Source organism: Watersipora subatra, chromosome 3 (genome assembly GCF_963576615.1).
Source record: "Watersipora subatra chromosome 3, tzWatSuba1.1, whole genome shotgun sequence".
Taxonomy (NCBI): Eukaryota; Metazoa; Bryozoa; class Gymnolaemata; order Cheilostomatida; family Watersiporidae; genus Watersipora; species Watersipora subatra.
The window spans coordinates 73,546,037-73,573,211 of record NC_088710.1 but is presented as its reverse complement, the minus strand read 5'-3'; the positions used below and the strand labels follow the sequence as shown (position 1 = coordinate 73,573,211).

Below are 27,175 nucleotides of genomic sequence, written 5' to 3'. Positions count from 1 at the left end.
ATCCCAAAATGGCACGGCTTATCCCTTCCTCTCTCCTTCTCCACTTCCTCTCGAGAAAAGAGGAGTGGAAAATGCTAGACAGTTGCCTAGCTAAGAATGCAATTCATGTTTTAGCGTATTACCTTGTGCTAGAGAAATTCACACTGATGACATCCTGTAACTGCCTGTAATGGAAAGGACCGGCATCTGAATAGTATTGCAGATAATATTTAATTGCAGGGTTCAATACTCATTGTTAAACTATGTCTATCGGAAGTAAGATATTTGGATAAAGTTGTGAGCACCCATTTAATAGCCGGACACAGGCAGATAATTGAACACAATATGTACATACAGTCAGGTCTATTTCATACACAACCTAATCTTAACCAAAGTACAGGGTTTAAACACAGAATATGGTTTTGTTTAGTTGAAGGAGTCGGAAGGCAGAGGCACGAAAGTAAACCTTCACAACTGCTTAAAGGTTGTTTTCACACCAAACCATCCCTCATACCAACCAGACTCTCCCCAGTATGACGCATGACCAGCACTCCTTCTCGACCTGCCTACTCTTGCCATCTGCTTCCACCCGAACACATGACAAACTTGCTCTATCATGCATCAAGATTGCATGGCATTCTCTAACACACCCCAAATTGGTCAGATAACAATCAAAATAGTGCAACCATCCCGTCATCTGGCCAGTCAACAAAATCATTTTAGTAGCCAAGCCACTTGACTTCTGCTTGTCTCTACGCCCAAATTAGATTTTTGAGAAAACTTTGCCAACTATTTCTTCAGAAGGCCTGCTTACTTCATCTTTTGGCGATTTTGCTTAGCTTATTACTGTAGCACTCAGCCATGATCAGGCCACATGTAACATTTAGATGTTAGACTCTAAGACTACCTTACTGTAGCACTCAGCCATGATCAGGCCACATGTAACATTTAGATGTTAGACTCTAAGACTACCTTACTGTAGCACACAGCCATGATCAGACCACATGTAACATTTAGATGTTAGACTCTGAGACTACCTTACTGTAGCACTCAGCCATGATCAGACCACATGTAACATTTAGATGTTAGACTCTGAGACTGTGAGTGCTAAATTTATGTGACTGTGTAGGAAGCACCCTAACACGTTCATCAGTGTAGTCGCAGTATATTTCTTGGCCTTGACACTCTCACAAAAAAATTTCCATAAGCTGTATATTCGGCTACATTTAATTCCAACTGACTCAATTTACTTCTAATTTTCAGGAATATTTCCAGTTGTATTTTATCATAGTTTCCTTTGTCCGGCTGAACGAGTACGAGTATTTGGATGGACTCAAGAATGACAAACTCAATAAAAATGGGTAGAGGAGAAACATGACTCATTAGGAAAAGAATATAATCATATTCAGCACCATCGCCAACTCTGAGCCCGTCACCACCGTAAACAAAGACTTCATATACCGTATGCTCACTTCATGAGTTCAGTGTAGTTTTATCAGTATCATTCATGTAAATCTAGTCCAGACTAGACAGCTAGGTTTTGTAATACTCATGTTCTGTGCTCTTTCACTAGTGGTAGAAAAGATTCAGAACCATGTTTGTTTATCATACATATTCAATGTATTTTGTTTTGACACCCACTCAGCTTTCTCCTGGTCATCTATCATATCTAGTATAGCAGGATATAGAGCGCACCCGCAGGAGGGTGGCGCACAGCACACCCAGTGTAAGTTGACGAGCGTTCTGTTTACACTTCAGATAGTTTTTTACTAGATACATTATGCTAAAGAAAGCTTAGAGCTTACGATGAATTATAAATAATTAAACAACAATCAATGATCCAAGAGACCAGAATGTGTTTTATAATTCCTACAGATGCGAGCTCCGGCCTTTATAACATCTGCTTCATTCAGCTGCCTCTCAGAGGCAAAGCCACGCAGGTGTTCCTGCCTAGTCCAGCTCAGCCTAGGATTACTGATATTTCAACGATGTAAACCAAAAAAAGATGAATTCCCTAGTTGTTGTGAACCGGGTTGACTCAAGGCACCGCTGCATTTGACACGCCCAAAACGCGCCTGACTGATGACTAGGACAAGACTTCATCCCTAGACAGTTCTTTGCTGGTATTTGATTAGAAGGTGAAGGAGACGCAGATGCTATCTTATGAAATATGCAGTTAGCGACTCGAACAACCCGACTGGTGCGGAGTATAATTTCACAGAGTGCGTTTGATACTGTGTTTACTTCATTACTTGAGCATTTGTAATCGATGAATGAGTTCTAAAGTGGACATTCCCTTCCAAGGATAACATCTATACACAACGTAATCAAGGAAATGAAAGGATTTTGTTAAAAGAAGCTTCTCACTCTATCTACATGCGGGTCTGTCTCGCCGCCAAGTTGTCTTATATCAAAGACTGTACACAACTCATTGTTGAAAAACTCCTTGATATATGAAACATAAATACTCTAGTCTTAACCCTGCTCGTTGTCCCAAAGGCTTCCAGTCTGTAAGGCCATGTGACTGTCACAAACAGTTTGGGCGTAAAGGTGTTCTCCCGCTACTCGTAATATCAGCCAAGCATGCTCTGCTGTCAACCATCAATAGGAGTCAGCCTTGCTGATCCGCTGTTAATACTTGCCATCATTCATTTATGGACATATTAAAGAGTTGAGATTGTACAACTATCAAAGGGACAAAACATCTTCTTAATCTGCAGAGGAGGGATCATGCTTCTGAGGACGTCCAACTCATAAGCTAAATCACACCGCTTAATCCCTAGCGAATGCCCTAAGTGAAAGGCTTGTCTGAATGGGAGTCGTATAATCATGCTTTCTGCTCCCTAGCAAAGCTTGGCAGACACATAGAATAATGTGATTGCTAACGGCCTCAAAATATCCTTCATGGCGTATGTAATCCATTCTTAATCTTTCCGCTCTCTATCTAATGCACACAGTTAATTTACTCGTAAACAATAATATACAATTTAGAAAGGACAACCTAGCATAGGTTTTAATTAAATAATAAATCGTATGGAACCTTTCATCTTTCTTCAAGTCTTTTGAATACGTTGCCCTTAATGGACATTAGCTTGGCATAAATTAAAGAGAAAAGAAGGTTGGAGTCAGATCTCTGGAGACGAGAAGGAAGCCGCATGGAAATAATGACCTGCCTTTTTAAATAATCACCATAAAACAGCCAAAACTCTCACTAAGCTGTAAAATATAGTTTCTAAAAGGAACTTTGCACTATTGTTATAAATAACAATTAGAAATCTATGTCAGTCAATTATAGTATCTAGTATTCCCGACGACATTTCTAACAACTACTGATTTTAAACATACAAAATATCAAATTTTTTGTAGATATCAATATAGTTTAATAAGCGATTAATAACTTACATTCATAGGCTAGACTTTAAGGAGCTTGGGCTAACACCTTGTCTAGCTTAGAGTCTTTTTACTGGTTTTCCTGATTGATTTGGTTTACACTTTGATGAATATGATTTTTTGTAGTCTGTGCAACAGAGATTATGTAGATCTCACAGGTCTGTGCAACAGAGATTATGTAGATCTTACAGGTCTGTGCAACAGAGATTAGGTGTAAAAATTAAACTAATTCTGAAAGAAAGCATGATTTTAAATTACGTAACATTCATTTAATTATGCAAGGATCTTGTTAGGAAATGCACTGGCAGATGTCACATAGTTATTATGAAATCCGCATGTTAGTGCCAACGATTTATAGATAGGCAAACAAAATTAGCATTTTTGACAAAATGGCATTTCTAAAAGTATTGGAAGTTTTGATTTAGCATTTGCCAGGTGTTCTTCAGTGATGACCCTCATCAGTTATAAATCTTCTCACTAAAATACCTTTGCGGTGATGTAAGCTTTTTAAATCTGAGATAACATTTACAAGAAAATTGTCAGTATGTTTAATTTATTGTCATCACAAATCGACAGCTCTCCATCATCTACCAGAAAATCTTCAACATTTCTAGCATCTAAATTTATCTTCTTCCAGTACAAGAGAGCCTCGCGGAGCACCATCTAATAACAAAGCAGGAAAAAATGAAAAACATAACACAGCGAGCACTGCAGGTGCACTTCAGACAGTATGACAGGTACGAGCACTGCAGGTGCTTCAGACAGTATGACAGGTACGAGCACTGCAGGTGCACTTCAGACAGTATGACAGGTACGAGCACTGCAGGTGCACTTCAAACAGTATGACAGGTACGAGCACTGCAGGCGCACTTCAGACAGTATGACAGGTACGAGCACCGCAGGTGCTTCAGACAGTATGACAGGTACGAGCACTGCAGGTGCTTCAGACAGTATGACAGGTACAGGCACTGCAGGTGCTTCAGACAGTATGACAGGTACGAGCACTGCAGGTGCACTTCAGACAGTATGACAGGTACGAGCACTGCAGGCGCACTTCAGACAGTATGACAGGTACGAGCACTGCAGGTGCTTCAGACAGTATGACAGGTATTTGTTTCCAGGCCTTTGCAACGCTAATGAAAGAACCAACAAAATCTAATTAGAGATTAGCAAATGATTGAACATAACGCATTCAAACAAATTACAGTCAGGTACTGTAAGATTCTCTTAATAACAAACTAATCATATGACCACAGGCTTCACGCGCCCCTCTACATCACAAGGTCTTGTGTGGTATGTAATGAAGACATTTAGCTGCAAAAATATGTCCACATCTTGCAAATAGCAAGATAAAATGTTTTGTAATTCTTATACTGTACTGTGTTAAACCTTATTGGTCTCATATTGGCTTCATTAATTGATTTCAAGCCAATTCTTTGATCAGCTTTCAAAGACTGCTCAGACGTGATTGCAAGGTATCTCGTTTGTCCAAGGTTAGGTAATAAAGGAGATCTAAACACAAGGCAGACCAAACCTTATGTAGCTCAATGGCTAATTAAAAGCCACAGTTAATATTAGCCATTAGGCTCTTTATGAATCGGCTGTACTTGAGTATGTCATCGAGAGCATTGCACGCAGACAGCATACCATTGATTTACTAGAGAGCGACAAGAAGCTCTAGTTGTCAATGACCAGTACTGAGTGTCGAGTTATTTCCACTCGCATTATTAGATTATTAGTGAGAGGCACCTTGAGTAGGCCTGAAACTGTTTCAGGACAGATGTCACACTACTGACTATAGGAAACTTCTGATTAAATATTAAATAAATATTTAATTTTTATTATGTTATGTTTTACATTGAAAGAGAAATTAGATGACAGAGCAATATTTGAGCAACAGAGAGAAAAAGTACAGCAACAGGTAACGCCATGTCATATTAGAAGAGTATGAGGATCACTGCGGGACTAAACAGCAATGACAGGCGGTTATGTATCAGCAGCTCTGTTGTGCGGGTCCATCCAGTCTCTGTGTGAGGGAGGATGATGGGACATCTTCTGGTATCACCCATTCCTCATCATCAAAGCTTTCCTCGGCGCATTGTAAGCTAACCAGCAAATTATCATTTTCATAAGTCGGGAAGTAGTACCTAGGATGAAAAATAGGAAATAGATTTGACAGATTTTTATATTGATGCAATGCTTTGAGGATAAGTGACTGGGGATCCTTACCGCAGCTAGAACAGACAGAAGACAGAAAAATGGATGAGATGTCGAAATGGAGAGCTTGTTCGGCCAGTGACGACAATTGCAATGCTTGACAGAAAATCAGGTCCATCGGAAAAACGTAATCAAAATAAGTCCTAAAGGAATAAGAAACGTTACAAGAAACTCAAGAAGGTAAAAGTTGTTTTTGTAGCTCACAAAGATTCATATTTATTCGTGCCAACTTTTGGGTTCTATTTACTAAACAGCAAAGAAAAAAAGAATAAGAAAGAGCTTAGGCAATGAAGAGAATAATGATAAGATGAGTGATAATTGCGATGAAGAGAATAATGATAAGATGAGTGATAATTGTAATGAAGAGAATAATGATAAGATGAGTGTTAATTGTAATAAAGAGAATAATGATAAGATGAGTGATAATTGTAATGAAGAGAATAATAATAAGATGAGTGATAATTGTGATGAAGAGAATAATGATAAGATGAGTGATAATTGTAATGAAGAGAATAATGATAAGATGAGTGATAATTGTGATGAAGAGAATAACAATAAGATGAGTGATAATTGTAATGAAGAGAATAATGATAAGATGAGTGATAATTGTAATAAAGAGAATAATGATAAGATGAGTGATAATTGTGATGAAGAGAATAACAATAAGATGAGTGATAATTGTAATGAAGAGAATAATGATAAGATGAGTGTTAATTGTAATAAAGAGAATAATGATAAGATGAGTGATAATTGTAATGAAGAGAATAATAATAAGATGAGTGATAATTGTGATGAAGAGAATAATGATAAGATGAGTGATAATTGTAATGAAGAGAATAATGATAAGATGAGTGATAATTGTGATGAAGAGAATAACAATAAGATGAGTGATAATTGTAATGAAGAGAATAATGATAAGATGAGTGATAATTGTAATAAAGAGAATAATGATAAGATGAGTGATAATTGTGATGAAGAGAATAACAATAAGATGAGTGATAATTGTAATGAAGAGAATAATGATAAGATGAGTGATAATTGTAATAAAGAGAATAATGATAAGATGAGTGATAATTGTAATGAAGAGAATAATGATAAGATGAGTGATAATTGTGATGAAGAGAATAACAATAAGATGAGTGATAATTGTGATGAAGAGAATAACAATAAGATGAGTGATAATTGTAATGAAGAGAATAATGATAAGATGAGTGATAATTGTAATAAAGAGAATAATGATAAGATGAGTGATAATTTTGATGAAGAGAATAATGATAAGATGAGTGATAATTGTGATGAAGAGAATAATGATAAGATGAGTGTTAATTGTAATAAAGAGAATAATGATAAGATGAGTGTTAATTGTAATAAAGAGAATAATGATAAGATGAGTGATAATTGTAATAAAGAGAATAATGATAAGATGAGTGTTAATTGTGATGAAGAGAATAACAATAAGATGAGTGATAATTGTAATGAAGAGAATAATGATAAGATGAGTGTTAATTGTAATGAAGAGAATAATGATAAGATGAGTGATAATTGTGATGAAGAGAATAACAATAAGATGAGTGATAATTGTAATGAAGAGAATAATGATAAGATGAGTGATAATTGTAATAAAGAGAATAATGATAAGATGAGTGATAATTGTGATGAAGAGAATAATGATAAGATAAGTGTTAATTGTAATAAAGAGAATAATGATAAGATGAGTGATAATTGTAATGAAGAGAATAATGATAAGATGAGTGATAATTGTGATGAAGAGAATAATGATAAGATGAGTGTTAATTGTAATAAAGAGAATAATGATAAGATGAGTGATAATTGTAATAAAGAGAATAATGATAAGATGAGTGATAATTGTAATGAAGAGAATAATGATAAGATGAGTGATAATTGTGATGAAGAGAATAACAATAAGATGAGTGATAATTGTGATGAAGAGAATAACAATAAGATGAGTGATAATTGTAATGAAGAGAATAATGATAAGATGAGTGATAATTGTAATAAAGAGAATAATGATAAGATGAGTGATAATTGTGATGAAGAGAATAATGATAAGATGAGTGTTAATTGTAATAAAGAGAATAATGATAAGATGAGTGATAATTGTAATGAAGAGAATAATAATAAGATGAGTGATAATTGTGATGAAGAGAATAATGATAAGATGAGTGTTAATTGTAATAAAGAGAATAATGATAAGATGAGTGTTAATTGTAATAAAGAGAATAATGATAAGATGAGTGATAAATGTAATAAAGAGAATAATGATAAGATGAGTGTTAATTGTGATGAAGAGAATAACAATAAGATGAGTGATAATTGTAATGAAGAGAATAATGATAAGATGAGTGATAATTGTAATGAAGAGAATAATGATAAGATGAGTGATAATTGTAATGAAGAGAATAACAATAAGATGAGTGTTAATTGTAATGAAGAGAATAATGATAAGATGAGTGATAATTGTAATAAAGAGAATAATGATAAGATGAGTGATAATTGTAATGAAGAGAATAATGATAAGATGAGTGATAATTGTGATGAAGAGAATAATGATAAGATGAGTGATAATTGTGATGAAGAGAATAACAATAAGATGAGTGTTAATTGTAATGAAGAGAATAATGATAAGATGAGTGATAATTGTAATAAAGAGAATAATGATAAGATGAGTGATAATTGTAATAAAGAGAATAATGATAAGATGAGTGATAATTGTAATGAAGAGAATAATGATAAGATGAGTGATAATTGTGATGAAGAGAATAACAATAAGATGAGTGATAATTGTAATGAAGAGAATAATGATAAGATGAGTGTTAATTGTAATGAAGAGAATAATGATAAGATGAGTGATAATTGTGATGAAGAGAATAACAATAAGATGAGTGATAATTGTAATGAAGAGAATAATGATAAGATGAGTGTTAATTGTAATAAAGAGAATAATGATAAGATGAGTGATAATTGTGATGAAGAGAATAACAATAAGATGAGTGATAATTGTAATGAAGAGAATAATGATAAGATGAGTGATAATTGTAATGAAGAGAATAATGATAAGATGAGTGATAATTGTAATAAAGAGAATAATGATAAGATGAGTGATAATTGTAATGAAGAGAATAATGATAAGATGAGTGATAATTGTGATGAAGAGAATAACAATAAGATGAGTGATAATTGTAATAAAGAGAATAATGATAAGATGAGTGATAATTGTAATGAAGAGAATAATGATAAGATGAGTGTTAATTGTAATGAAGAGAATAATGATAAGATGAGTGATAATTGTGATGAAGAGAATAACAATAAGATGAGTGATAATTGTAATGAAGAGAATAATGATAAGATGAGTGTTAATTGTAATAAAGAGAATAATGATAAGATGAGTGATAATTGTGATGAAGAGAATAACAATAAGATGAGTGATAATTGTAATGAAGAAAATAATGATAAGATGAGTGTTAATTGTAATAAAGAGAATAATAATAAGATGAGTGATAATTGTGATGAAGAGAATAATGATAAGATGAGTGATAATTGTAATGAAGAGAATAATGATAAGATGAGTGATAATTGTAATGAAGAGAATAACAATAAGATGAGTGTTAATTGTAATGAAGAGAATAATGATAAGATGAGTGTTAATTGTAATAAAGAGAATAATAATAAGATGAGTGATAATTGTGATGAAGAGAATAATGATAAGATGAGTGTTAATTGTAATGAAGAGAATAATGATAAGATGAGTGTTAATTGTAATAAAGAGAATAATGATAAGATGAGTGATAATTGTAATGAAGAGAATAATGATAAGATGAGTGATAATTGTAATGAAGAGAATAATGATAAGATGAGTGATAATTGTAATGAAGAGAATAATGATAAGATGAGTGATAATTGAGATGGAAAGAATAGAAAACATTTTGAATGACAGGACCGGTAATGACTGTGACTGGAGCTTCATTCTGAGTGCTTTGCTAGGAATTTTTCTAAAAGGTGAACTGAAAGGTCTGGATTGCAGCCCTGATGGTTACTGAGGCCAATCTAATTCACATTATTTTTCTCGTCAGTAAACCCTGTCAAGGCCTCTAATAAAACATCTAGTTTAGAAAGAACTAAATAAGCTATACAGGATACTGCATGAATCCTTGCACTAAGGTACTGGGTACAACTATTGCCAGTGACCTTTACATATACTTGGTCAAAAGGATGAGGACTAGAGAGGAAACATAATCCACCAATGCCATAAGAAGATGCTTAGAATGCTCTTGCAAGCGGAGATGTGTGCTAGAGAGATACAAGTGATGCTTGTGCGCGCGGAGATGTGTGCTAGAGAGATACAAAGGGCTTGAGAAGCATTACTAGCACAGATTATAAACATACTTAGCGCATTAACAGTTAGAAAAGTTCTAAGGTGCACTAAACAGAGCAATGCTCGGAATGTTTGTCAATCCTGACAGTTCCAGGGGTGAGGTCAGCTGAATTTATATATGTAGTTTCCTAACCCTGGTAGTAAGTACTCCCTAACCCTGGTAGTAAGTACTCCCTAACCCTGGTAGTAAGTACTCCCTAACCCTGGTAGTAGGTACTCCCTAACCCTGGGAGTAGGTACTCCCTAACCCTGGTAATAGGTACTCCCTAACCCTGGTAGTAGGTACTCCCTAACCCTGGTAGTAGGTACTCCCTAACCCTGGTAGTAGGTACTCCCTAACCCTGGTAATAGGTACTCCCTAACCCTGGGAGTAGGTACTCCGTAACCCTAATAGTAGGTACTCCCTAACCCTAAGAGTAGGTACTCCCTATCTCTGGTAGTAGGTACTCCCTAACCCTGGAAGTAGGTACTCCCTACCCCTGGTAGTAGGTATTCCCTAGCCCTGGAAGTAGGTACTCCTCAACCTTAGTAATAGGTGCTCAGTAACTCTGGTATTGAAAAGACATGTTGAATATTCCACAAAATATACATTAGGTAGATACATGAAAATTCACTACTTTATTTCACAAAAAGGGTTGCTAATATAATAATATGCCTGTGTATGTATCGGTACTTCTGCTAACATCTAAAAGTCAGATGAGTGAATACAAACAAAAGTTTAACTGAAATAACTAAATGAATGCACACGGCTTGCAAAGCCTTCACCAGTTCTTCAACTTGCCAATGCTAGTAATAGTTAGAAGAGATCAAATCATATGACCAGATAAGCATGTGTTATAAAGTTATTTGTACTCTCACAAGGCATGTTTAAACCCCGACAACGCTTTTACAAATAAAAGTGCAGCCGATCATGCAAAACATTAACAGAGCCAGCAGGGTTGAAGGTAGGATCTCTAGGAGCAGCTCAAACATTCACAGTCATTTCTTACTACCATTTGACCTGTAAGTGACCTTAGAGCTAAAGTTTATGGATGCTGTAACTCGCTGCAACAGGATCTCAAAAAGTGATGGCGACAGGTAAGGCAAGGAAAGGGGAAGGGAGAGGTGAGTGTGACTAAGATGGTCATCCGGAACAAGTGGAGAGTAAATCAGGTATATGTATCATCGTGTGCTAGCTGATAACATCTGCATCTATGCCCAAGGATGTCAAGTGTATATATAATTAGTTGCCAAGCATGACTTGCCATGTGAGGCAGATAACAACTCTGACGTTCACGATGTTAGGGTGTTTTCAGTATTTAAAATAATATCAGATGCCAAGTTATTGACAAATTTTGTTGACCAGCAAAAATGAAACCGCAGTAACTGAATCTAAAATCAGAAAATGACGACAAATAGCAGCTCATACAAACATAAGGCAAAGCGAACGACCGCAATGAGCAAAGTTGGTAAACATCAATTTAGTGCGCACTCGAGCGCCTCTTCAGAAGTGGAATACAACTTAGAGTGTTTACTCTCTTCAGCAAACAGAGCCACTGATGGAGACACCGGCAAAATACGCTGAAGATATTACAAGGTGCAGCAGAACAATCATCAAACATTTCAAAAAGATGAAAACTGTGATTGATTTACACCAGTTTTATCCTGATTGGCTACCAAAGAAACATGTACATGTAAGCAGCGTGATTCAGTCTGTGATCATATTGATAGCAATAGGATTTGTAGGTTTAAAATGTGAAAACAATACAAAATTGTTGAATTCTCATTGGAGACGAGCGTGTCTTAGGATAGTCTCAGCCAATCAGGAATGAGAATATAAGCCCGCTAGAGCCGACCAGAGATGAGTTTAGTGGGCTTGTTCAGTCTAAGGAGTAAAGAAACACTGGATGTGTCATCATTTCCAAAACGCAATTTATCAACTCTTCGAAACAGTAAAATAATGAGAAAAAGACTTGAGAATGATGTGTTGCCAGCATACCAGACACGATTACACTGCATTGTGAGCATACCAAACATGATTAAACTGCATTGTAAGCACACCAGACATGATTAAACTGCATTGTAAGCACACCAGACATGATTACACTGCATTGTAAGCACACCAGACATAATTACACACATAATTGCATGTGTTATGAGTACACCAGACATTGTTACAGTGCATTGTGAGCACACCAGATATGATTACACTACGTCGTGAGCACACCAGAGATGACTACACTGGGAGGTTTAAATTAGATAAGTTCTATTGTATGCAATAAGCCTATTTGTAAGGCCTTGCTTTCAGTCAGAGTTTGTCATAAAAATATGTTCGACTAAAAAATGTGGTTGATTAGTCAAGTGACATTAGAACAGGAAACAACGTCAATGAAACAAGAACTCTAGGTGACAATTGGAGTACCAAGTGACAAATATAAAGGAACCAAAACTGAACGACTGGTAGCTTGAAAAGACAGATAGCAGAAATGATATGTGGCTATGTGTAGTAAAGTAAGTGATCAGGTAGATTTACTTATAGACTTACTCAGGTTGATCCCATACAGTCCTATCTTCAACAAAACTAGTCAAGTGCCCAGATTGTAGGAGATGTGCCATGAGAGAAGCCTTATCTTCATACAAGTCGTTGCATTGGAGGCATTTCATCTCAAGCATCTACAGAGAAATAGAGAAACTCTAGCTGTGTTCAGAATGCTGGAGTAGGCAGCTGAGCATAATGCAAGATCTTGCAAGCTCAGAGACATAGAGGATATGTAATTCACATTCTACTCTGGAGGCGGTCTACGAAACCAATCGCAAGACAGTAGACGTCCAGGGTTGGTCTGACCCTACAGGGTTGGTCTGACCCTACAGGGTTGGTCTGACCCTACAGGGTTGGTCTGACCCTACAGGGTTGGTCTGACCCTACAGGGTTGGTCTGACCCTACAGGGTTGGTCTGACCCTACAGGGTTGGTCTGACCCTACAGGGTTGGTCTGACCCTACAGGGTTGGTCTGACCCTACAGGGTTGGTCTGACCCTACAGGGTTGGTCTGACCCTACAGGGTTGGTCTGACCCTACAGGGTTGGTCTGACCCTACAGGGTTGGTCTGACCCTACAGGGTTGGTCTGACCCTACAGGGTTGGTCTGACCCTACAGGGTTGGTCTGACCCTACAGGGTTGGTCTGACCCTACAGGGTTGGTCTGACCCTACAGGTAGCGGACTACATAGTCAGCAGTAACCTGAGATATAAAATAGCAGCTGATCAAATAGAAATATGTAAAGAGCCAAAATGGCCACTCTTGGCAACCAATGTGCAACTAACAAAATTAAAATCCGTATTGAAAATGTCATATTGTAACCTTGGTAATTGGTACGCTGCTTCGGGTAAAGCGCTGTACAAGGTGACCTTTTGAAATAATAGATTTCAATAAATGTACTTAAACTTTATTTCGTTTCCATGGTTATTAACAAATAGGGTCTGTACATCTGACAATAGATAGCAAGCAAATATGGAAGCACTTAGCAACACAATAATGAGGGCCAGAAAGACCATCTGTAAGACTGAAGGGAGCCTCTGATTTGCTCAGCTCATTACTGGCTACTCGTTGGTCCACTTGAAAAATCAAAATTCAAAGTTCCCACAAGAATGAGGTAAAAAGACAGCTATAAATTGCATCTGGAAATCGATACTTCATTAGATAGACCACAAATAATGCATCATTTGTACTACTTATCGTAATAGAACGTGTTTGCAATAAGATAGGTTAAGTTGAAAAGGATTGCGTATGACACTCTCTGATACTCATATGAGGCTGTGGTTGAACTTGGTGGTATCCTTTAGTTTCCACACACAGCTCTCACGCTAAAAGCGAGACATCTGGAAGGCGGTGAGCATGTGAAGAGACCTGCAATAAAATGTACATCTGTACAACCTGGCAGAGAGATGTAGCAAAGCACAACTGTACAACCTGGCAGAGAGATGTAGCAAGAGAGATGTAGCAAGAGAGGATGTAGCAAAGCAGTAATTCAACCATTAAACGTATTTAGCTAATGAAAACCAATAGACATTTCTCGCACTTTGAAAATCAAATATCGTTCCTTTCTTTTGTTTGCTAAGTAACTTCTAACATCGTCGATCATTCCAGGACTCAAAGAGGTCGGTGTAATAATAAACACTAGCTAGATTGCTACAACCATCATTAAAACAACAAAAAACAACAATTACTATAAAAAATAGCGAGAAGAGTACATGATTACACAATAAAATTTGAGAAAACAACACTTGAAGAATAAAATAAAACTATCAAAAATGCAATTACTTGAGAACATACGGGTCGTTCTTTCTCATCATCAAATTGTGACATCCAAGGGTTTGAACGTAATACTGAAAAAATGTTTAGTGAAACTTTACAAAAAAAGGCTAAAATATCTTCAACAAATTGGTATCTTCAACAGCGCAATGGCAATCACAGGTAGAACAGACAAGCTAGTGGTGGATATTTAGAACTATAGTTTTCAAATTATTTCTCAAAACAAGATTATACTGGCACGCATGACATACAATGTAATATAATAAGACTGTGACAAGCATGATATACGATGTAATATAATAAGACTGTGACACACATGATATACAATGTAATATAATAAGACTGTGACACACATGATATACAATGTAATATAATGAGACTGTGCCACACATGATATACAATGTAATATAATAAGACTGTGACACACATGATATACAATGTAATATAATAAGACTGTAACACACATGATATACAATGTAATATAATAAGACTGTGACAAGCACGATATCCAATGTAATATAATAAGACTGTGACACACATGATATACAATGTAATATAATAAGACTGTGACACACATGATATACAATGTAATATAATGAGACTGTGCCACACATGATATACAATGTAATATAATAAGACTGTGACACACATGATATACAATGTAATATAATAAGACTGTGACACACATGATACACAATGTAATATAATAAGACTGTGACAAGCATGATATCCAATGTAATATAATAAGACTGTGACACACATGATATACAATGTAATATAATAAGACTGTGACACACATGATATACAATGTAATATAATAAGGCTGTGACACACATGATATACAATGTAATATAATAAGACTGTGACACACATGATATACAATGTAATATAATAAGGCTGTGACACACATGATATACAATGTAATATAATAAGACTGTGACACACATGATATACAATGTAATATAATAAGACTGTGACACACATGATATACAATGTAATATAATGAAACTGTGCCACACATGATATACAATGTAATATAATAAGACTGTGACACACATGATATACAATGTAATATAATAAGACTGTAACACACATGATATACAATGTAATATAATAAGACTGTGACACACATGATATACAATGTAATATAATAAGACTGTGACACACATGATATACAATGTAATATAATAAGACTGTGACAAGCATGATATCCAATGTAATATAATAAGACTGTGACACACATGATATACAATGTAATATAATAAGACTGTGACACACATGATATACAATGTAATATAATAAGACTGTGACACACATGATATACAATGTAATATAATAAGACTGTGACACACATGATATACAATGTAATATAATAAGACTGTGACACACATGATATACAATGTAATATAATAAGGCTGTGACACACATGATATACAATGTAATATAATAAGACTGTGACACACATGATATACAATGTAATATAATAAGACTGTGACACACATGATATACAATGTAATATAATAAGACTGTGACGCACATGATATACAATGTAATATAATAAGACTGTGACGCACATGATATACAATGTAATATAATAAGACTGTGACGCACATGATATACAATGTAATATAATAAGACTGTGACACACATGATATACAATGTAATATAATGAGACTGTGCCACACATGATATACAATGTAATATAATAAGACTGTGACACACATGATATACAATGTAATATAATAAGACTGTGACACACATGATATACAATGTAATATAATAAGACTGTAACACACATGATATACAATGTAATATAATAAGACTGTGACAAGCATGATATCCGATGTAATATAATAAGGCTGTGACACACATGATATACAATGTGAAGTAATAAAGCTGTGAGACACATGATATACAATGTGAAATAATAAAGCTGTGACACACATGATATCCAATGTAATACGAATGACCTATACTGAGGTCTTGGAAAGATATTTACAAATGTTATCACTGATAAGTGAAGCGCATATAAAATACAAACTGGCAAAATACTGAAAACTGGAAAATACTAGCCAATGCATAGGAGACTGATAGTTTATGTATACAAGCAAATTATTATTTTACAAAACACTTATCGGTGACCAATAATGATGATTAAAAGGCAATGTTCAAGCAGTTTTGGTCAGCTTATTTGACATGTACATCTATCTGCCTGGAGAAGAAACTCTGTTCACATATGAGCACTCCATGCAGTATTATCAGGCAATTAAGCATATATGTGCCATCTCTAAAGGTCAGTACGATCAGTATGATAGCGTATAAAATTTTAAAACAGTGATGCAGGAAATGTACAAGCAAAATCAGAACATATTTAAATACACATTTATGATCCCAACCTTAACAAATGTGTTCTAGTACCACAGTTTGAAATGAAAAGTTGATCAAGCAAAAGGGTAAAATATATGTAACGTGATTTTAGGTAGCTCAAGACTTTTAGAGTAAACAGTCTGTTAATCTCTCTCTTTAGTATGACAGTTGTCCTATATTTACGCAGCTCAAAAAGTCTCTTTCCTCCTTTTGTACATATTGAGGTAGACTTAGTATATAATGTACATGTTTAGGTAGACTTAGTATATAATGTACATGTTAAGGTAGACTTAGTATATAATGTACATGTTTAGGTAGACTTAGTATATAATGTACATGTTAAGGTAGACTTAGTATATAATGTATATGTTAAGGTAGACTTAGTACATAATGTACATGTTAAGGTAGACTTAGTATATAATTTATATGTTAAGGTAGACTTAGTATATAATGTACATGATAAGGCAGACTTAGTATATAATGTACATGTTAAGGTAGACTTAGTATATAATGTACATGATAAGGCAGACTTAGTATATAATGTACATGTTAAGGTAGACTTAGTATATAATGTACATGTTAAGGTAGGCTTGGTATATAATGTACATGTTTAGGTAGACTTAGTATATAATGTACATGTTAAGGCAGACTTAGTATATAATGTACATGTTTAGGAAGACTTAGTATATAATGTACATGTTTAGGTAGACTTAGTATATAATGTACATGTTTAGGTAAACTTAGTATATAATGTACATGTTTAGGTAGACTTAGTATATGATGTACATGTTTAGGTAGACTTAGTATATAATGTACATGTTTAGGTAGACTTAGTATATAATGTACATGTTTAGGTAGACTTAGTAAATAATGTACATGTTTAGGTAGACTTAGTATATAATGTATATATTAACTCTCCTATTTCTTCATCCCCCACTCCACTCTTCTCTACTTTTCCTAATTTTCACACTATGTTCTTTTTAGGGCCACTTAGCCTTAAAGAGTTGATGTTCAGCTCATTCAACTTCAAATGCATATAATATTTACAATAGTATATAAATGTACAACTATTACTAATATTGAGAAAAAGGGCATAATTGAAGTCCATGATGATGAGCACAACCGGTCTGCTCATTGTGATGCCTAGTTTACCAGATAATGTTGACGTGGGTTATTGAATGTACACTGACAGAAACTGCTTATTGCCTAATAACTAGCAGCTATCTCCCACTGGATACCTTTTCTTTCTCTTTTTTATGTGGTCAGCTTCAATTTAGGCTTGTAAGCAATGAGCATAGGCCTAAATTAAAGATAGCTTTTCCAGTAGCATTTAATAACAAACCTACGTATAGTCTATATATTGTATAATCTATACGTTTTACCGATAGTGAAGTCCTGCCAAATGTGTCCATTCTTGGACACGCTACTTTCCCAGCATATTGGATTTCTATTTTTTGCAGAGTTCCCCTCCGTAATTAATTCATGGTTTTTAATTATTTCATATTCTTCAGTCCATGACGTCTTCTCTCATTTCCTTGACTCCTGCTCCTAATCTATTGTATTCCTTTTCTCTGTTCAATATATTCCCATGACTCATTTGTTCACAAGGAGCGATTTTGACCACAAGTTTTTCAACTCACATGGATCGCCTCACAGGGCACCCTGAAGTACCCATCTCCTTCCTATTTACATGTATAACAAGACCTTAGTTACGGATACTAGGGTTAAACCCATCAACGTCCATTCACATTATTATTTGCTATTCAACATGGCAGCTCTGAACGTACCTATATATATGACCCTTGGGCTCAAGAGCTTCTTAACCGTACCACTACCATTATCCAAATGTACTATTTGTCCTTTGGCTCAGAGAGTTGCCCACTGCTACTATGAAGCAAAGAATGCATCTGCTAGTATTGCATCCTTTGAAACAGCCACTGGTGCTGGCTGTCAGTCCCTATATTTACAGCGAATTTCTCCACAACGTTGCATCAACAATCTCAAATGAGTTTTACTCTATTCGATTTAAAGCCGTGTAATGTTAATGCTGCTGTGTGATTCACATAAAGGAGTATACCTGATATAGTAGACCTGATTTTAACCAGAGTAATGTTTGACTATTTTTTAACAATCATTAATCTACCAGCAGTGATCAGGTTTAATGATAATAATTATCATTTCACCCGCGACATAATTTTGCTTGGAATCTTTTGAGACTTTGGTCATTTTGCTAAAAAACATTTTGTCAACTTTATCAAACTTCTGCAATATAGAAATTATACTGCGGTATACTCTTCCAGTTTAGGACAATGAGTAATGGAAGAATTCGAGCTTGTAGGCAAATTAGCTCACCTGCTATGGGCTATCAATGCTATGGTACGCTGTACAAAAGCCAGTCAGCTCAAAAAGCAAATTGAACAAGCGCAGTAGATAGCATCTACCACTAAATGTGCAGGTAAGAATGTTGCACCTACCACTAAATATGCAGGTAAGAATGTTGCACCTACCACTAAATGTGCAGGTAAGAATGTTGCACCTACCACTAAATATGCAGGTAAGAATGTTGCACCTACCACTAAATGTGCAGGTAAGAATGTTAAGGGTTGACTTGCAACAAAATTCACATTAAAGTTATTTGGTATCAAAAGATTCACCATGTCTTACTCTGTTGTGTCGTAGGTGCAAAATATGTGGAAATGTGATTAAAAGCTCTTAAAAGCTCAAAAACGAAAAGCCGCCGTAGATTGGAATCTCTTTATTTATCTGACGTAGTCATTAGTTTGGTTATTGTCTTGTCACGTGATGTTCTCACATGAATTGAAAGGCCAATAAAAAGCTCAATATAAAACCTATCGTAGCACTAGTTTATGACAAACACTTCGGGTTTTACCGAAGACCCCGTATCAAATATAGATGCTCGCTACTTTACAGTTTTGTTTCGGCTTGATCTAATCGTCAAGTCATAATCTGATCATGTGACCCAATACTTCGCAAATAATTTTTGCAGCACTTTTCGATTATCACAGGTGACCGACAGGCTCGTCATGATTATCAGACAATGATATGTACTCCTTCGAGTTAAGGTTAAGAAATTAAATGAATTTTTACGGTAAGTTATAAGATATCAGTGCTAAAAGGGACAGCATTACAATGACGATGAAATAGATGCGTAAGAACAATAGACTGGTTTTATTGAATGCGTGAAGTATATTTGTGAAAATATTTCGACGAATAAGGTTGCATGAAAGTGTAAACAGAAACCATCTCCCACAACTACGTCACATTTGAGCCGTTTTGGAAAGAGAATCCAAACTACGGCGGTCTCGTGATGGCGGCGATTAGCTGTTCGTTTTTAAGCTTTTAAAAGGTTTTAATCACATTTCTACATATTTTGCACCTACAACACAACAGAGTAAGACATGGTGAATCTTTTGATATCAAATAACTGTAATGTGAATTTTGTTGCAAGTCAACCTTTAAGTACACTCAAAGCTTTTCCAGCACAATTTCACGAAGCACAGCAGTTTCGTAAATAAAAGCGAAAAAGCAATTGAAGTTTGAAAATAAAATACAAAGAATTATCTAAATAAAAAATACGTAATCTAAATTCATTTGGTTTAACTTCAGCTAGCCCAAGTTATAGTAAGTCGCATCCCTGATCTTTATCACTACTTACTTCCAAACCTACAAACTGCTGAGCCAAAACCTCTGTGTCTAAGCTAACTTCCTTCTATTGACTACTAGTAACCTGACTACTAGTAACCTGGCAATCTGGTGAACTGTCAGAGATCGTCAATTGTAATAACTAATGGCACAATTATTCCGACATACAACAAGGCAGTTGATTTGTGTGGTTGTTAATGTCGGTTTATTATACTGTAAGCTGCGGGTTCAAATCCCGTGTGATGGAATCGTTTTTCCAACCTCCAAGGGTGTCTTCAGACAGACACTCCTATTGTAGTGACGGATCACCTTATTAATTTTAATATAATTGGGATGTTGACATAGTTCTACATAAAACATTAGCCTTAATGCAACGCGTAACAATCTGCAGTAATTCTTGAGCAGTTATGCAACAAATTAAACTGCAGCATTTTCTTACAAGAATATTAGCTACAACTTAAAAAAGTCTAGTCTTAACATACTGAGCAGATCATAGAGTGAATTACTTTCACAAGTAGAGGTTTGACTGTCAATGGAATTATGCATAAATGCTGCTATCAAAGACTTACCTCATTCTAAACCTTTAATCTTCTGCTCTCCATAATAATGTTTAAAGGATGAAACAGCAGAACACCGATAGCTGACCTTAAACTTGGAGTCATTGGCATGTTTGTAGTAGCTTCATGTTAGCAGAGGGCAAGTTCAAAGCAAACTCAAGGATGGAAATCTGCATAGTGGGAAAATTCAGAGAACGTCTAAATATAATTTGCGTCACTATAACCAACAAATCAATACCTTGACTGATATATATCTCATATTTTCTATAAAAAAAAGTAGAAAAATATAAATATCACATTACTAATAATAAATGTTATTAACTGATAAGCATGATAGTTTAATTATTGGATGTCAGCGTAAAAAGGACAAGGATATTAACCATATTATCCAGCAATCTCATATAAACACAGTATGTAAGTATGTGTCTATGTAAGTATGTGTCTATGTAAGTATGTGTCTATGTAAGTATGTGTCTATGTAAGTATGTGTCTATGTAAGTATGTGTCTATGTAAGTATGTGTCTATGTAAGTATGTGTCTATGTAAGTATGTGTCTATGTAAGTATGTGTCTATGTAAGTATGTGTCTATGTAAGTATGTGTCTATGTAAGTATGTGTCTATGTAGGTATGTGTCTATGTAAGTATGTGTCCATGTAGGTATGTGTCTATTTAAGTATGTATTGCTTAGTGAAACGCATGGTTACCTTGTGAAGATGAGAGAATGAGCTGTTGAATTGATGGTGGACAGCTTTAATGAGCCCTCGTGTAGACACGAGTATTTCATGGGGGTCTCCCATTTTCTAGGCTCAGTTGTTTGTTCAGCACTGAAGTGCGAATCGGCACTTTTAAAGATTTTTGGCACATACGAGCAGGTGGGCCGAGATATTCGCAACAAACATTTAATAATAGTCCACGATCATAATAAAAATATTTAAAAAATGACCGTAGTCACGAGGAAAACATGTTGTAGCTCTTGTAGTTAAAAGGCAATAAAAAGAGCAGCCATATTTGGCCCACACCTTGAGACTAAAATAAAGCCAAGTTCATTCTGAACTAGAACATATATCCTAAGAGTATGAGTAAACCTGATCGTGTCACTAAACTAGAACATTCAAAATACAGATGCATACATTAACAGAGAAGAACAGTAATAACCATTTTTTAACAGCAGTCAAACATAGACATGCGTGTGTAGATTGTCTACTGTATCCACAATAGGATATAGACATGCATGTGTAGATTTTCCACTGTATACATAATAAGATATAGACACGCATGTGTAGATTGTCTACTGTATCCACAATAGGATATAGACATGCATGTGTAGATTTTCCACTGTATATATAATAAGATATAGACATGCATGTGTAGATTTTCCACTGTATACACAATAAGATATAGACATGCATGTGTAGATTTTCCACTGTATACACAATAAGATATAGACACGCATGTGTAGATTTTCCATTGTATACACAATAAGATATAGGCATGCATGTGTAGGCATCACTGTGTAACAGGAGTAAACCAAAGACAAGATGTTTAGATATAGCTAGATATTGCTTGTGTAACAGCACAAAGCACAGAAATATGTATAAAAAATACATGATTAGACGAACCTGGCGTCTTATATAGTTGATGATTTTAATTTGATGGTAAAAGTTGAGTTCAGATCTTTTCATCAACTCTGGGAAGTGAAAGGAATGCTCTACCTTTGAAAACAAATGAAGCAGTCTGAAGGCATTTAGTGTAGTCAAACCATTAAAGTTACAAAGTAGTGTAAATGGACAATTGATTAAGAGAATGAACGTAGAAAAGGTGACAAAGAACATGCGTATTGCCAAGAAAAACCTAATTCTCTGCTAAACTGTATCAGAAGGAAGATGAATAGAGATTTAATACTGCGAGTAAACACCTGTGCACCAGCCCCCGCTAGCTCCTCAATACGCCCCGAGCACCGCCGCCACCGATATCAAGCGTATTAGACCGGCGACCCCTGTGTTATCCCTTATAGAATGAGCCAAAGCCAAATTGATCGACAGATTTCTGGTGTTTTGCGGGCAATTAAAGGTTTATAAGCCAGTCAGACCATCAGTAAATCAACCAGTAAATCAACGAGTAACTCAATGAGTGTTCTCGAGGATTAATGAAGGCGCAGGGGATTACCATTTGTTCATCATCTATGCCGACGGGTACAACCGTTCTTTCTGTCTAATAAACTAACAGATATACGAATTAGTAGCAATTGTTGTCAATCGCTGCATTCACGTGGGAGAACTTGATATAGAGGATAAAAAGGAAGTATACAAAAGTGAATTTTAAAAGTTGACTTGAAACAAAAATTTACATCACAGTTATTTGATATCAAAAGATTCAGCATGTCTTACTCTGTTGTGTTGTAGGTACAAAATATGTGGAAATGTGATTATGAGTCCTTAAAAGCTAAAAAACGAACAGTTAATCGCAGCCATCACGAAAACGACTGTAGGTTTGAATCCCTCTCAAAACGGCTCAAATGTCACATAGTTGAACAAGATGGCTTCTGTTTACACTTAAAAACCACAGAATTAAAAAATATACTAGGAAATTCAAGAAAAGATGGAAAGAAACCTTGGATTATTTTATATGGACGATAAGTGAATAAGATAATAAGTGAAGCAATAAGTCTATGTTTATAGCGCAGTAATAACTCTATGATTATAGCGCAGTAATAAGTCTATGAATACAGCGCAGTAATAATTCTATGATTATAGCGCAGTAATAACTCTATGATCATAGCGCAGTAATAAGTCTATGATTATAGCGCAGTAATAACTCTATGATTATAGCGCAGTAATAACTCTATGATTATAGCGCAGTAATAATTCTATGATTATAGCGCAGTAATAAGTCTATGATCATGGCGCAGTAATAACTCTATGATTATAGCGCAGTAATAAGTCTATGATTATAGCGCAGTAATAACTCTATGATTATAGCGCAGTAATAACTCTATGAATATAGCGCAGTAATAACTCTATGATCATAGCGCAGTAATAAGTCTATGATTATAGCGCAGTAATAACTCTATGATTATAGCGCAGTAATAACTCTATGATTATAGCGCGGTAATAACTCTATGATTATAGCGCGGTAATAACTCTATGATTATAGCGCCGTAATAACTCGATGATTATATCGCAGTAATAAGTCTATGATTATAGCGCAGTAATAACTCTATGATTATAGTACAGTAATAACTTTATGATTATAGCGCAGTAATAAGTCTATGATTATAGCGCAGTAATAAGTCTAAGGTTAAAAGAAGTAGTACCTCTACAACCATATTGGTGTAGTGATTTTGTGCAGCTGGGAGGGGAGCTAGGTAACCGGTATCTTCTAGCATTAGTGGTAATAGTACAAGGTTTATCACTTAGGTTAAGTGTAGCAAAATGTGAATCTATGAATTTAGTAGAGTATAAAAATCATGAACCGCAAGTGGTAACTCTATAGCTTTAGTGAAGTATAACAAATGTGAATTTAGTAGTGTAGTAGCTCTATGAATTTAATAGAGTATAAAAAAGCATGAGCCGCAGAATGGTAACTCTATAGCTTTAGTGAAGTATAAGAAATGTGACTCTAGTAGCACAGTAACTCTATGACTTTAGTAGAGTATAAAAAGTATAAACTGCAGAATGGTAACTCTATGACTTTGGTAAAGTATAAGGGTTAATGTAATAGTGTGCTAACTCTATGACATCAAAAGAGTGTAAGAACCATGAATGTAATCAAATAGCAAACAGGAAATTACAATATAGCAGTGACTTGGCAGTTCTACTAAACCTAATAACTCTCAGAATATAATCAATTAAAGACTGTAAACTAGCCGTACCGTCCCTTCAGCAGTCATAGGTCTGTGAATCTAGTTAAGAAATAGCTCTATGAGCCTATTAACAGTAATTCCGTGACTCTAAAAAGATAAGGACCCTTCGACTACTGAGAGTGGTAACTCTATGACCTTATGGCGCAAACTACAATTACTAAATCATCGAGGTATCCTAAACTGTGACACATCAAGTTAAAAGTAGACATCTGTATCATTAGGTAGTCGGGTTACGTGGGAAGCCATAAGAAATTATATGACATCATAACTCCTTCCACATTCATCTCGTGGCAAGACTGCTATAGAATTTAATTGGCTGATAAGGTTGCTTAGTACGGGCATATTGAACTATAGCAATGACGGTACAAAGGAGCTGTTGCAGTGTCTTCCTTTACTCTATACAAAACTTATAGCTCGGTGGAAATCATAATCTAATCCGGATGAAACAGAAGCGCATGACATTGTGAAAATACTGCAGTTTGCCTACCACCATGTGCGTGAATATAAGATGAGGCTGACCAGCGGTCTGAGGGCAGAAGAGGCATGACATTGTGAACATACTGCAGTTTGCCTACCGCCATGTGCGTGAATATAAGATGAGGCTGACCAGCGGTCTGAGGGCAGAAGAGGCATGTAGATTGGTACTGTTCCGCAGTGTTCTCATCTGTTTCCTCCTGCCATTCTTCTTCTGCATCGCTGCAAGATTAGCCAAGTATGAGTCACACTGACTGCTGACTTTAGCTAAAAAAACTAGTTGATTACATCAGATCAGGTCAATAAGCTCTCATAACAACTAGCCATTCCTATCCCATGCATTAACCTATGCAACAGAGCTATTAGTGTCTGTAATAGAGCTACACGTCCATTGATATTTTCAATGTTTGTACCAAGTACAGGCACTCCTACAAAAGAGTTATCAGTGTCATTGCACGAAGTACTTTGACTTTTGTTAAAAAACCAAGAGTTAATTATCGCAAGCATCTGTGCATAATAGACCTATACTGCTGTATAACTGGTAACTTCACAAGCTTTCCACATTGGTGATTGCTTAGAATTTATCAGTAGAAACTCAAAAGACACATTAAAACTTCATTTGACGCATGAGATAAATTTGAGGCGGCTATGGTGGAGAAGAGCTGTATTAAGATATACGTTGAAGTGAGATGAACTCGATAGATCTTACGACCTACTGGAAAAGGATGTGAACAAAAAGCGACACCGCCTCCAACAATAAGTTGTACATATAATATACCTATATGTAACAATATGTTTGGTTTGCTTTTGTATCATGTATTGTTTCATATTCCGTGAAAATGTTTTTAATAGTGGGAGATGATCAGAAGTTTATAGCTTTTTATGAATGGCTTTTGGAAGGCTTGCAAGGCACCCTAATTTATGTTCTTTTATATAATCTGAAGAGGGGATTAGACTGATTGACCATTCAGCTGCAGCATCAACAAGGCTGATTATGTCAGGCTATAACTGCTTATTTACACAACCTGCCATACTTGACAGATTAATGCAGAGATTATACGGGCTCCAAGCAACGCTTAGATCTTTGTAGGTATTAACCGCTTCGGCTCTTGGTGTAATAAATTGGCCATTACAAGAAAGGTGCAAACAGGTGCGGGCATGAAACTTCAAAAGTGTCTAACTTTATGAGCTAAATATATCTTAGTTCAGATACAAATACCTTTCTAAAAGTGCAACTAAAATGCATTTAGACCACTTATTAATATGGTTGAGATATGAAATTTTTAAGGGGGCCGAAGAATCAGATGGGAAAAACCAGAATAGAAAAGGACATGACAACTCTAATATAGAACATCACGGTGACAGCTACGCCAATAGGCTAACCTGATTATCATGGCAACTGTTGCAACTACCTGATTACCATGGCAACTGTTGCAACTACCTGATTACCATGGGAACTATTGCAACCCTTTGACTAGCATTGAAACTGTTGCAACCATCCGACTACTATAGCAACACTCTGATCACGACGGCAGCCATCGCAATAACCTGAAATACCGCAACATCGCAACTATCTGATTACCATAGTAATTAGCAACCATCTGATTACCATAGCAACTATTGGAATCACGCGATCACTATAGCAACTATATCAACCAGCAAAAAGATGTTCCTAGAAACTGGCGTATTTCTCATACAACCCAACATCTGCATAATAAATCTTTCAGCGTACAACGTAAAATTTAAGCAAATATTTGTTTTGACATACAACATACTTTTGAGCAAATAACACCAAAATTTTTTCAGAACATTACAATTTTGTAGGTAAAAGTACAATGCGGATAAAAATTTATAATAGTAACAACTACACGTGTATAAAGTTGATTTAAATAGAATATAGCAGTTATGCAAAGAGTGAGTATTTTTCCGGTCTTTGACGATTTTTATATTATGAGTAACAGTAATTGAGAACAAGTTGAAAC

At 35.4% G+C, this 27,175-nt stretch overlaps 2 protein-coding genes across 3 annotated transcripts in view; both read right to left on the bottom strand.

The window, feature by feature from the left end:
* Window positions 1-5,248: 5,248 nt before the first annotated feature.
* Window positions 5,249-27,175, bottom strand: part of LOC137391513 (zinc finger protein 277-like) — a 40,438-nt gene continuing 18,511 nt past the window's right edge. The window contains exons 9-12 of one of the 2 annotated variants that reach the window (XM_068078015.1): window positions 25,295-25,415; window positions 22,477-22,569; window positions 12,504-12,631; window positions 5,249-5,516 (exon numbers count right to left, since the gene is read on the bottom strand). In XM_068078015.1, the coding sequence (XP_067934116.1) occupies window positions 5,363-5,516; window positions 12,504-12,631; window positions 22,477-22,569; window positions 25,295-25,415 (496 nt within the window). In that variant the 3' untranslated portion in view covers window positions 5,249-5,362. Of the gene's footprint in view, window positions 5,517-12,503; window positions 12,632-22,476; window positions 22,570-25,294; window positions 25,416-27,175 lie in introns of those variants that run through there. The other variant, XM_068078016.1, reaches the window with a different exon arrangement.
* LOC137392265 (guanine nucleotide exchange factor subunit RIC1-like) lies at window positions 5,973-6,500 on the bottom strand (the record flags this gene model as incomplete). Its single annotated transcript, XM_068078933.1, has 2 exons — window positions 5,973-6,137; window positions 6,414-6,500. Coding segments are annotated over 2 exons (252 nt in total), but the record flags the coding sequence as incomplete, so codon positions are not given.